We start from the raw sequence: 14,139 nt of genomic DNA, 5'->3' as shown, positions 1-14,139 counted from the left end.
TTTTCACTAATACGTTGTTTATGAATTGTTTGAGACACAACGAAATTTTCACGCAAACATAAAAAATCATTGAATTTTTCTAAATTTTCGCTTTTTGTTTATTCTGGACTGATTTTTATTGCCAACAATTTTGATGGTCGAATCATATTGGCGAAAATGACGAGAATGAAATCCTCATCATCATTATTCGGTCACATCTATCCATATATTGTGATCACTGTAACAATAACAATCGTATTTCATAATTCACTTGACTGTGATTTTACATTTGATGATACATCGGCTATCGTACAGAATCGTCATGTACATACAAACGAAACCGATTGGTTTCGAATATTCGATGTCGATTATTGGGGTACACCCATACGAAGTGAACATAGTCATAAATCATATCGACCATTCACATCATTAACATTTCGTTGGAATCATTTATGGTCACCGGCATTGAATCCATATGAATTTCATTTAACAAATGTATTGTTACATATAATTGTTTCATTTATTTGTTTTGAATTTCTTCGAATAATGTTGGGTCCCCAAAATCGATGGCCAGCTTGTTTATTCACCTTATATTTTGCCATTCATCCAATCAAATCTGAAGCCGTTACCAGTATTGTTGGCCGAGCTGAATTACTGTCCACATTATTCATATTGATCTCATTGTTTTGTTATTTTAAAAATGCATACATTAATTTTGCCATTACGGTTCTTTTGGCTTCATATTCAAAAGAACAAGGCATGACAACACCGGCTATTTGTATAGCCATTGAATGTCTTAAATTGATGATTCAATTTAAATCATTAAATTATTTACCATTCTGGTCAAGATTATGGCATTCATTATTGAATTTGACTATGGCAAAAATCATTGCACTTATTGCCTATACAGCAATATTGATTGGCACTCGTATCTATTTGGCCGGATCATCATTGCCCATTTTCACTAAATTCGATAATCCAGCTTCATTTGAAGAAACACCCAGTCGACAACTTACCTACAATTATCTTCTGCCATTAAATGTACGATTAATGTTATGGCCACGATGGTTATGTGCCGATTGGACAATGAATTCCATTCCATTGGTCAAAACATTTGATGATTCACGTAATGCCTGGACAGCTATATTCTATCTGGTTTTCATAATTCTTTCTAGCCGAGCATTTTATCTAGCCACCAGCAAACAATCAAAACGTCTTTTTAATATCGAAATTGATATCGAAAGATCAAATCTGCTTATTTCACTGATTCTCATTGTGATTCCATTCATTCCTGCATCTAATCTACTATTTCCAGTTGGTTTTGTTCTTGCCGAACGAATCCTCTATACACCGAGCATTGGATTCACCACATTATTGGCAATCGGTTGGTTAAGAATTCAAAATTATTTTCAACGATCTAGATTCATTCAATTTTTATTGAATTTTTCAACAATATTAATGCTAGTCACATTTACATTCCGTACTTATGAACGAAATTTTGATTGGCATAATGATCTGACTCTATTCAAATCTGGTTTAATGGTCAATCCTAATAATGCAAAATTATATAATAATATTGGACATTATTATGAACGTCGTGGTGAATGGTCAGAAGCTATAAAATATTTTCGTCTAGCAGCCGATAAAGATCATGAAGATATTGGCGCTGAATTGAATGTAGCTAGATCATTGATTAGATTGAATCGATTAAAAGATGCCGAAGATTTACTTTGGGCCATTAAACCACGTGTACGTACATCGATATTAAAAAATCGTATGGTACCACAATATCTAAATATTTGGATAAATCTAGCACATGTAATCAGTATGAATCAAACACGATTACATGAAGCTGAAAATCTTTATCAAGAAGTTTTGACCATTCGAAGTGATTTTGTTGATGCCTACATAAATCTTGGTGAACTTTATATTCGTAAACAATTATTTGATCAAGCACAAGAAACATATGAAAAAGCATTGCAACGAGCACGTCATATTGATGATGGTAAAAGAGCAGATATTCACTATAATTTAGCTATTGCAAAATCATTGAAATTAGATCATCAACAACAGAAACCTAGTGGTTCGAAACTTGGATCATTATTGAATGAAATTGCCCAAGATTTAATGATTGCTATTGATATTAATCGTGAACATCGTGAAGCTATCATCAATTTAGCCATACTATTGCAACGGCCACAGTTTCCATCCAATAATCAAAATGAATATCGAACATTTGCCATTAATGCATTACGTAGTTATTCACGTAGCAATGAATTGGAATCATTTCAATTTAATATTGCCATTACATTGTTGGATATTGGTGGACCAACAAATCGTATGGATGCTATTCATCATTTTAAACGTGCTGCTGAATTGAAACCAGATTTTCGTAGTGCACTATATAATCTTGCATTACTTTATTATGATTTTAAAGATTATGAACAATCATTATTCTATCTAAATCGTACACTTGAACATTATTCAAATTATACAAAAGCATTATTATTGACCGCAGATATTTATAGCCGTATGGAACGTTTAGATGATACTGAAAAGGTAAGCTAAAGACAATATCATCAATTGTTTGACAAAAATTAATCTCAATTTTAATGTCAAATTCATTCATTCATTCATTTTTTCCCAACAAAAAAAAAACAAAATAGACATATACCAAAGTACTTGAAATGGATCATAATAATTATGAAGCTATTCATAACCTTTGTATGATTTATAAACAAACACAAAGGAAAAAAGAACAAGAAAAATGTTTATTAATGCTCAATGATTTTAAATTGAAATCCATGTTGTGATACATCATCATCATCGTCATCATCATCATCATTCCTGATTATAATATTCTTTCGTAACGAATTTCTAAAAAAAAAAATTCTCCTTTTGTTTATATTGCTAATTTTATTCATTAATCATTTGTTGTAATTGTTTTATGTATTTGATAGTCATTCTGATACAAAAAAAAAATGAAAAAAATTACATTTTTGTAATTAATTTTCAATAATAATAATAAATGAAAAATCTTTTTACCTTAAGGCTTCAATTTTTGATACACGTTTTCCATTTAAATGTCTAGGTTGTATATATGGTAATCGATCACGTAACATATCGAATGCACGATTCATATCTCTCATTCTGGTACGTTCACGAAGACAGGCATTTTTTCGTTGTTCTTCTTTTGTACTACCATGTTGATCCAATGTTGATGATAATAGTAATGATGATGGTGATCCATTATTATTATTATTATTAATGTCATTCGATGCATATTTAGGTTTATGGTCATTTTTATTGACCATTTCCGGCCATTTTCTATTGGATTGATAATTTGCGTGATCAACATCATCATCATCATCATCATTATTATTTGACAAATGAAAAAAATTATTTGATTCCAATGTTGTCTGTTCAGTTGACATCGATTTTATTACCGCCACCGTCGATGATGATAATGATGATGGTGGTGGTGGTGGCGGCGGTAATATCATGGATGTTGTTGTTGTAGGTCCATGTTTCGATAACCAAGAAAGATTTTCTAACCATCGATTATGATAATAATAATGATGGTGGCTATGATCATCATCATCATCATCATTATCCGCATCATCATAATCATTAAGTACATCTTGATGATCATCGTGGTAATGATAAAAATAATTATAATTTGAGTAATTATATCGATTATTTGAATTGGCCATCATAATTCCGGTTGTATCCATCATGTTTGTAGCATCATCATCATTATTATTATTGTAGGATACTGTTGTTGGTAACGGTAGATGGCTACTACTACTACTACTACTACCGTTCATGGATGAATAAAATTCGTGATGCGGATGAAATTGATGTATTTGATCATGGATCATCGATGATGATGATGATAATGGTAATGGTGTTAGTGTTTGAATATTTGAATCAACTACATCATTATCATATGATAACATTGTATTATGATGACAATCGAATTGGCCATTTTGTTGTTGTTGTTGTTGTTGTTGTTGACTAATAATTTTAAAATGATAAAACACATAAATAACAACAAAAAAAATATAAGAAATAAGAAAATTGAAATTAAACAAAAAAATATAGATGAAGATAATTAGTGCATCACAAATTGATCCAGGAACAATAATAAAAATAAAACAAAAAGCTCAACCTGACATGTATGGTCATTATGGTTATTTCGTTATATATCACATGTATGTTGGCCAGCCAGCCAGCCAGCCAGCCATTAACATCATCATCATCCGCATAATCGAATTGCTAATAATAATCATAAAAAAACGATGATCCAAAAAGGCGAAAACAAAAAAAAATAAAAATGGACCAAAAAAAAGTGAAAGAAACAAAAAAAAATTCATCCATCCATCAAAAATGGAGTGGTCTATGGATTTTTTTTTGTTGTTCTTTCCCAAATTTTTTCCGTTGTTGTTGTTGTTGTTGTTGTTTTTTTCATTTCATTTTTTTTTATGTGAAAATTATTCACTTGAATGAACGATCCATACGAATTATTATCATCATGAATTAAACGAAACAAACGACATTTACACACACAAACACACACACACACATGTTAATTGCGACATTATCATCGACAACAACAAAAAGACCGGAAAACAACAACAAAAAAAAATGACCAACGAAAAATTGATGATAATGATTAGCTTATGGAAAAAAAAACAATTTTTTTTTATCACATTCTCCATTATGGTAAAGAAAGATAAAAGAATGGTTCACGTGTGTGTGTGTCTATGCATATATGAATAGTTCGCATCGTACACGTCTTCCTGATGTTTGATGTTGAACATCAAACATCACATCAGATAAATTTGTTGCTGTTGTCGTTGTTGTTGTTGTTGGATCATCTTCATTTTCGTTTTTGTTTCTCATATTCAATGCACTCCTGCTGTTAATTTTTTTTTTTGCTGTTTATTTCACTTATTAAAATCAAGTTTTAGTTTTCCAACTACATCTACTATGGTAGATGTGTGTTTTTTTTTTTTTTTTTTTAATTGTTTGTGACCAAATCTTTTGTGTATTATTTCCTGAACAGAAAAAAAAGGAGCGTTCAGTTTGTTGAGCTTTATATGCAAATTTTTTTTTTCGTCTTTTTCATTTGAAAAAAATGACGGTTTTGTTGTTGTTGTTGATTCGTTCATGACACAAATTTACCACGACAACTTAAAGGTTTTTCATCCATTTTCACGTTATGAAAATTGAAATTTTTCCCTTGTTAATTTGCCAAATGCTTTTCATTCTTTTCCTCGAAATCTTTTTCTTGCACTCATGAATTAATGATGATGTTTAAAATAAAAAAAAAAATATCAGAACATTACCATTGAATAAGTTGGAGATCATTATTATTACAGTAGCAGTTGTCATTAACAACAATGAATTGATTCGGTTCCGTTACCATTGTCATCGTATTCGTTGTTGTTGTTGTGTTGTTGTCTTCTGTTTCATTGATGATAATTTCATCATCATCATCATCATCATCATTACGAATAGCCGTGATATCAATTTTTTGGTTATTGTTTTTATTATTATTATTATCATCCGGTGATATTTGTATTATCATCGACGGTATAATAGGTTGTTGTGATGATGATGATGATGATGAGATGTTGACAATGATGGATCCATCATCATCATGATGAAAAGATCCATTATCCATTATAAAGTTTGACGTTTTTATTGTCTGTTGTTCATGGATCATTTTCATTTTATTTTCGCCATCATCAACAACAACATTATTGCCATTTTCGTTGACATTAACAGCAGCATATCCAACTAAAACATCTTGATGTTGATAAGATGACATTATTATGGGTCTGACAACTTGTTGTTGTTGTTCATCATGTTCAGAATGGTAAAGATCAACAGTAGTTAATTGCTGTTGTTGTTGTTGTTGTTGTTGATACGTACCATCAACAGTTTCGGTTATCAAATTTTGAGCTTCTGGAATTTTTGTTTCTGTTTTGTTTTGTTTTGTTTTGTTTTGATAAAAAAAAATGAAAATTGAAAGAAAATTTTATAAAACATAAATGAAATATATAGTTGTTGATAGCCGATAACATGATATGATAATAATGATGATGATTCAAAAAAAATAGAAAAGATTTCCGGTAGATAAATGAAAAAAAGAGATGCTTACCTTGTTTTGTTTTGAATTCAACAGGTTTCTTATCATCATTCGAATATTGTATTGTATCCGATTCATCCATAAACGATGTATAGAATATTGATTGTGATTGTTCCATATTATTGTTCTTGTTGTTGCTGGTATGAAAATGTAAATGATCAAATTGTTTTTTTTTTATTTCACCATGAATATTTGGATTATATCAATGGCTGGCCACATATATATAATCCAAATGTCAAATTGATCAAACCAACCAAAAAAAAAAAAAAAGAGAAAAAGCCAGGCAAACAGGTGTTTTTTTCAATTGAATGATTGATCGATTGTACCCATCGTAAATATCATATTATCTACTAGTGAAAAAAAAATTATTTGTAATAAATAAATTTTCCAAGTTTGTTGTGCGTATTACGAGAAAGGCCAAAAAAAAAAAAAAAACAATCATGATGTGTCACGAATTAATGATGTAGATCTACAATCGATTCGTGTAATCAGTTTATTGATATCGATACGGGTTTGTGAGAAAAAAAATTGATATATCATGGACAACTAATCATTTGTTGTTGTTGTTGTTTTTATTTATTGCCAAACACTGGCATTGAGTTATCCATAATGACAACATTAATGACATTTAAACATCCTGCTTCCAGGTAGACAAACATTTCTTTTTTTTTCTTCTTCCTAAATTTTGTTCCAATTTGAGATGAATGAATTTATAACAATAATATATCCCATACAAATATCGGTTTGTTGTTTTTTTTCACATTTCCTGTTTCAATTCATTCGAATTGTTTCTATTTTATCAACACACGAATTGTTCATTCATTCATTCATTGGATTGGATTGGATTTGATTGTATTTTTACCTTATTTAAACTTTGATTCGATTTGTTTTCCCAACAAATTCCATTTTCAATCCAAAAAAAAAAATCTCATTATTGAATGAATGAATTATCATGATGATCCATAATGAGTAAACTAAATATAAGAATGAATGAATGAAACATTTACTCGATTAACGATATTTTGGACACACAAACATACACACACACACACACACAAACGAAACATTCATGGTAAACGCACCTTTTTTTTCCTATTTTGTAATTTATAAACCGAACAATATCCTGATTTATTTTTCTGAAACTTTCATCATCATCATCATAAGCATCATTTATGGTCATAATCAGTCATAATCATCATCTTTTTTTATATATATAGTGAAGAAAAAAAACAAGAATGAAATAAATGTAATATAATTAGTCCATCATCAAATGGATGATGCTTCAAGCATCAATAAATAATGACGATAATCAATTATATGATGATGATGATGATGATGATGGAAAAAAAATATGGAATGAAATGTGCTATTTACACTTTCGATTTGTTTGTTGATTACACAAATCAAAAAAAAAAAAAAAAAAACACCAGTAAATGGCAATTGAATAAGATTCAATATTCAATTGTTGTTCGATATCCATGGATCTATTTTACTCCCACAGCTGAATAAAATGGCTGTTTGTGTGTGTGTGTGTGTTTTCTCGTTTTTGTTGTCAAAAATTCACAATGTTGGTAAATTTTTTTTGCAATTCAAGCATTGTGTGTGTGTGTGTGTGCAAGCATGAAGTATCATCATCATCATAGATATTAAAGCGGAAAATAATAACATCTTATTATCATTTGTGCTTGATTTTTTTTTGAAACTATTTTTCATTTCATTTCACGTAAATGTATCACTACTGATGATATAGAAATAAATAAAAAATACCTGTAATGCCAGTTATGGTTACTGTTTATATAAACCACCAAAAGAAAATGACCACAACAACAATGACCATTCAGTTGATTTTTTTTTTTTTTTTTTGGTCTATTATCGTTGTTGTTGTTGCTGTTGTTGTTGTTATTATTGTCAATTGTTGTTAAGTTTAAACATTCGCATTTTTTCTAAATTTTAAATTTGAATTCAATTCTTTTTCTTTGTTCAGTGGTCAGCTATCATCATCATTATGATGTTTGTCAAATTGTTATAGTGACCAATTATGACAATTTCTTTCTTTCTTTTTTCTTTTTTTTTCTTACTCATTCAAAATTGATGATCATCAAAAGTCCGTAAAAAAATGGACATAAATGTCACACATGAACAGCGGTGGATATGCAACAAGTGATTATTCTAAATTTAAATTACGATTTGCAGCGCCGCCACCGTCAGATCTATTTTTTTTAAAAACCGAAAAAGCGCGAAAATAAAAATTATTATTTGGCGCGAAAATAAAAAAAATGATCAAAAACAAAATTCAATTAAAATTGATTTATTTCTTTTTTTTTTGCAAATAAATTGAAAAAAAATACTTTACATAGTCAAAAAAAAACTCAATCAATAAATCAATTAAAATGTAGCCGATTTGTGAGAAAAAGAATAATAAATTAACAAAGGTAGGAAAAGTAGGAAAACTGTATAAGTGGGCGTGTGTGTGTACGTGAAACAATAATAATAATAAAAATAAACGGAAACGATTTTATGATAAATGGATGAGCAAATCTGTCCAATATTATGAATGGTTGGAACATAAAAAAAACAAACAAACAAATTTGAATTTTGGCAAAAAAAAAAATATTCAATTATGATTACATGTGAACATGATGAGAAAGAAAAAAGACAAATCGATTGATGAAATTTGATAAAGATCGATGGTATTCATTTCATTCAATCAATCAATTGATCAACACCAAATATATAAAAAAAAAATTTGCAATCGTTTTTCGTATTTATGTTATACAGTTCATGTGTCTTTATTTGTAACTGGATGAATAATTTATTGGTAAAGCTTTGTTTCCAGAAAAAAAAATGGATTGATGATCTTTGGAGAGCGAAAAAGAGTGAATGAAAAACGGAAATGGACAAAATTCAGAACAGTGATGCTGTGTGTTTCTCTCTCTCTCACTGTGTGTGTGTGTTTGTTTGTGTGAAAAAAAACCTGAAAAGTTGATAATAACCAACAAAACAATTAAGCATTGATAATAATGATGATGATGATGAGTATATATTGTGGATTTTTTTATTTTTTATTTTTTTTTTCAATGATTAGATATATGATTAGATGATGTTGATGAACGAAAGAGAAAAAAAATGCGAATCTATTTCAAAATTCAATGAGTAATGATGATTTTGTCCAGTGTTGAATGACGATAAAGTAAAAAGAAAAAAAAATGACAAAAGAACAAAAAATTGAAATCCGGAAAAAAAGGTAAGTTATATAATAATAATAATGGTAGTATTGGTGTTGGTTATGATGGTGGAGGTGATGGCGGTGTTAGCGGTGAGACAACAACAACAAAAAAAAAAGAAAGAAGTATTCACATAAATATAGATCAGGATTGTAATATTTAAACAATTAAACAATGAAAAAATATATATGAAATGAAATGAAAAGAAGAAAACATTGAATAGAATGATGATGATCAATCATCGAATATGTGTGTGTATGTGTGTGTGTGTGTGTAGAATCATGTCATTTGTGAATGTATCGTTTTTTTTGGAGTAATGAATGAACGAATGAATGAATGAATATTTGTTAAAAATAACTATGTAAAATCAATGTATTTTTTTATGTGCGTATGTTTATATTGAAATGTAGATCAAACGAATGATGAAATGAAATGAATCCAACAACAAGACAGCAACACCCAAATTGAAAGAAAAATTGAAAGTGAAACAAAAAAAAATAACGAAAAACAAATTAAAATAAGGATGAATGAATGAATATAATATATATATATATGCTGTTTATTACGTTACCGGTGTTAATGGCTAATTTGTTTGTTTGTTTATATATATTATATATCACTATATTAATGTCAATGATTTTGATTTTACATCACTACCGGAAGTTGACGATAATGAACGATCTTCAATAGTTAATGGCTTGGATGGTGTTATTGTTATCGATCCAATTGGTATCGTTGATGTTTTACTATGAAGATGATGATGTAAATTATTATTGTTTTGATGTTGATGATTGACTAATGCTCTTGCTATTGATGATGGTAACGATATTGATGATGATGATGATGATGATTTTAATGTTTTTGTTTTTATAGATGTTGATGATGCCGATGGAATTAATGGTTCAATAATGGCTTTAATTTTCGATGATTCTGATGTTAATTTATCATCACTATCAGTTGCAGCAATAATAGCTATCCTAAATTCTGTATTACCATTATTACGATTATTATCATCAACTTTAGTGGCACTATTCTGATTTGATGTTGCTGATGATACATATGGATCATCAATATATGATGTTGATGATGATGTTGGTGAATAATCGCTTTCCTGATGATATGATGATGATGATGATAATGATGGTGATGAATATGATTGATGATGAGATTCAGCATAAGAATTTTGCAATAATGGTTTATTCATTTCAATGATACCATCAGAATTACTACTACTACTACTACTACTGCTGCTGGCCGATACCGAAATTATTTCCATTTCCATTATTATAGATATCATCATGTACATAATGATGATGATGAGGATGATAATGGCGGTCAAGATTATTATCATAATGATTCATATGATGATGATGAGTATGTGATGAAGGTTGATGACCATAATCATAATTCATTGATTTCATTTCATTTGATGATATATAATTTTTACCAAATGATTCCGATTGATAATGTGATTGTTCTGGCTGATGATTATGATTATGATTCATATGATAATGATTATGAGATGGATAATCATTATGATGATGATGATGATGATGTGGAGAAGATGATGGCAGAGAATTATCAATGCTATATTCATTTGTTTTAAATGATGATGGTGATGATGATGATGATGTTGAGCTTGGATATTGATTTCTTGAAGAACTAATTGGTTTCAAAATTATTTGATTCTCGATATGGTGTTGTTGTATAACGATCATGATTAATACTTGAAGAATGATGATAATGATGATCATGTTGATGTGCTGTCGATGATGATGATGCTGAGGAAGGTTGTTGTGAACTATCTGATCCAATTGTGACAAATATGGCTCTTGGACCAGAATCCGGATTATTATGATTATTATTATTGTTTCCACTGTAATTATTACGATATGATCGTAATGATGATGGTGCTGAAGCTGCATAATGATTTGATCCTGTTGTGAAATATTCATTTGTACCGGCGGATGCAGCATAATCGTTCATATATCCTCCTCCTACACCACTACTACCACCACCTCCATAATTTCCACCGTTTGAATAATCTTCGCCACTACTCATATCATAATTATTTCCACCACCACCACCACCATTACCACCGCCCCCAGAATCACCATTATAACCCCCTGAATCTATATATCCACCACCACCACTACCGTTATCACCACTGTAAGGCATTCCGTATGCTGTACTTCCACTGCTGCTGTATCCGCCACCACCAGATCCACCGCTTCCATAATTATCTCCACCACCGCCGCCATAATTATCATCAAAAGTGACTTTGTTAAGCTGGCCAGTGACGTATCCGCTTGATGTAACTGGTTTTGAACTAATACTGCCGGTCATGTATTCAGAATCAGTATATCCACCACCACCACCACTACCGGCAGCGCTGTAATCTAAACCATGCATTCCATAAGAATCATCGCCACCACCATAATCATCAATGTCGTAGGCATCATTGCTACCTTGATACGAACCCCCATAGCTATAATCAGATGTTGGATATGATGGATAACCATATTCATATTTAGGATAATCATATTCTTCACGGATTTTGAATCTATTTTATTGTTCATGAATATTAATTATGATGATGATTGTTTAGTTTTTTTTTATTATGTAAATAAATTATTTTTTAACACAATTCAAAAAAATAAAAATGAAACAAAAAAAAAATACTCACTCAAATGGAATTGGAATCGGTATTGGCAATATACCGAATTTTGGTTTCATTTTTTTCTTAGCCAATGCATACATTAACATTAATGTTTTCATTTTATCTTTACTCAACATTTTCATGATCATTTTTTTCATTGCATATGTTTGTTGTACTTGATGTTGTAATAATAATTGTATGATGAATATTGTGATCAAAAAAATTGCAGCTTTACGGCTACTATTATGAATCCTATTATTATTGGCCAACATTTTTTCGATTTTTTTTTATAGCTTTTTGTTGTTGATTAAATTCAAAAGAGAATGGCACAAACACAAACACTGAATTGAACAACAAAAAAAAAAAAAAATGAAAGAAATTTTTTTCTTCAAAAAAAAAAAAAATATCGGTATGTTGTTGATATTAACTGGGGTTTTTATTTCAATAAAAAAATCACCAATACCGTTGACATGATGTCAACGGACACTTTTGGTTGTTGTTGTTGTTGTTGATGGTGACATGGACACAGAACACACAATCAACACATACACACACACACACACACACACACACAGGAACGAAACAAATGAAATGATGAAAAATCTACTGAAAATTATTTGACTTTCGTTTAAATACCCATATATGATTGTTATTTGAGAATGATGAAGAAGAAAATTTTTTTTTTTTTTAATTTGCGAAGAAGAGCCAAGATTCTCTCTCTCTCTTTCTCTCTAACCTGGCTCTCGTTTACCTGGTTATTATATATCTACAACGGGAATTGTCCAAAGATAAATTGTTCATTGATAATTTATTTTCATTGTAGAATGAAAATTGAGAGTGATGATGATGATGATGATATAAAACCCGCCAAATAATACTGCCAATAGAAATAGACAAACGGTTATTATGTAAACTTCTTCTTTTTATTTTCTTCGGTTATATGTGTATTCGGGTTGTAACAAGTGATGTTTTTTTTTTTGGATGATTAAACTATTTTTTTCATGAAAATTTCTCTTCTAAATATTTGAATGATTGTTCACATGATGTGCTATTGTAATGTGTCCATGTCCATTTTTATTATACATATGGTATGGTATTTATTCATATTGTTGTTTTTGTGTGTTGTGTTTGTGTGTGTGAATGTCCATTTTATATATAAATCTAAAGAGTTTACTTGAATTAATCATGTTGTTGTTGTTTTTCTATGGTTTTTTTTTTTTGGTTGGTTGGGCGCCATTTTAACAATTAACTCAATTGCTACGGCTGTGGATGATGCTATTCAGTGGATGAAAAAAGAGAGAAAAAAAGAAAGAAAAAGATGTTAGGATTGACCAGATGAACAAAAAAAAAATGATAGTGAGAGTGTTTATTTGTGTGTGTGTGTGTGTGTATCCAACAATATCCATGTAAAATAGGTGGATCATCCAAATGAGTGGAAAAAAAAACAACAGAAATCTTTCCATGTGTCTTTATATGTTGAATTAACTTGAAATGAAATTATAAAATGTTGCTGTTGTTGTTGTTGTTGTTATTCTCATAGACATTATGATTATAATGATGATGATGGCGATTATTATAATAAAAATGATGAGAACAAAACAGCCAACAACAACAACAACAACAACTAATAACCGTTCAAATGTTTGTTGGTTGTCCGGATTGGATTTTTTTTTTTTTTTTTGTTACATTCCATATGTGAAACAACAGCAAAATTGATAATTTGTACGACAAATCAGATTGAATTCGGTTGAATAAAAATTAGTTTTCCTGTGGTGGAAACATACGAAAACAAAGAAAGATTTTTGTTTATTAAATTTCAGATTTTTAGAAGCTACCAGAAAAAAATGGAAACCATTTTTTACATGGATAAAAAAAATAAATACCCGGTTGATGTTTTTTTTTTTTTGTTTGTGTCTAGAATCTAGACTAGACATTGTTTTTTTTTTTTTTTTTTTGGTTATTTTGGTGTCTGACCATTTTTTTTTTTTGACAAGATTTTTCTTTTGTTTCATTTTTAGAGACATTCCAACTACATGTATATCACTCAAAAATGATATATAGTGATACATGATATATAATTGATGGATGAAGGCAAAGAGATGGTCAGAAAAAAAAATTCA

General features: G+C 29.6%; 4 protein-coding genes across 4 annotated transcripts; 1 reads left to right on the top strand and 3 right to left on the bottom strand.

The window, feature by feature from the left end:
* The first annotated feature begins 5 nt into the window (after positions 1-5).
* Positions 6-3,029, top strand: LOC124497041 (protein O-mannosyl-transferase TMTC3). The gene is made up of 2 exons (XM_047060632.2): positions 6-2,538; positions 2,646-3,029. The coding sequence occupies exons 1-2, from the start codon at positions 157-159 to the stop codon at positions 2,790-2,792; spliced, it is 2,529 nt and encodes an 842-aa protein (XP_046916588.2). The 5' UTR covers positions 6-156; the 3' UTR covers positions 2,793-3,029.
* Positions 2,872-3,293, bottom strand: LOC124497102 (musculin-like). Its single transcript, XM_047060711.2, has 2 exons — positions 3,025-3,293; positions 2,872-2,944 (listed from the first exon to the last, which is right to left on the bottom strand). The coding sequence occupies exons 1-2, from the start codon at positions 3,291-3,293 to the stop codon at positions 2,896-2,898; spliced, it is 318 nt and encodes a 105-aa protein (XP_046916667.2). The 3' UTR covers positions 2,872-2,895.
* Positions 3,294-8,538: 5,245 nt separating this feature from the next.
* LOC142597707 (uncharacterized) lies at positions 8,539-10,711 on the bottom strand. Its single transcript, XM_075732968.1, has 2 exons — positions 9,932-10,711; positions 8,539-9,717 (listed from the first exon to the last, which is right to left on the bottom strand). Exon 1 carries the CDS (start codon positions 10,709-10,711, stop codon positions 9,980-9,982), a length of 732 nt encoding a protein of 243 aa, XP_075589083.1. The 3' UTR covers positions 8,539-9,717; positions 9,932-9,979.
* Positions 10,712-11,010: 299 nt separating this feature from the next.
* LOC124496815 (uncharacterized) lies at positions 11,011-12,579 on the bottom strand. Its single transcript, XM_075732966.1, has 2 exons — positions 12,047-12,579; positions 11,011-11,923 (listed from the first exon to the last, which is right to left on the bottom strand). Exons 1-2 carry the CDS (start codon positions 12,289-12,291, stop codon positions 11,023-11,025), a joined length of 1,146 nt encoding a protein of 381 aa, XP_075589081.1. The 5' UTR covers positions 12,292-12,579; the 3' UTR covers positions 11,011-11,022.
* Positions 12,580-14,139: the final 1,560 nt, after the last annotated feature.

The sequence above is a fragment of the Dermatophagoides farinae genome, chromosome 7 (assembly GCF_024713945.1).
Source record: "Dermatophagoides farinae isolate YC_2012a chromosome 7, ASM2471394v1, whole genome shotgun sequence".
In the NCBI taxonomy this organism is placed as follows: Eukaryota; Metazoa; Arthropoda; class Arachnida; order Sarcoptiformes; family Pyroglyphidae; genus Dermatophagoides; species Dermatophagoides farinae.
This window is presented reverse-complemented; position numbering and strand designations above follow the sequence as displayed.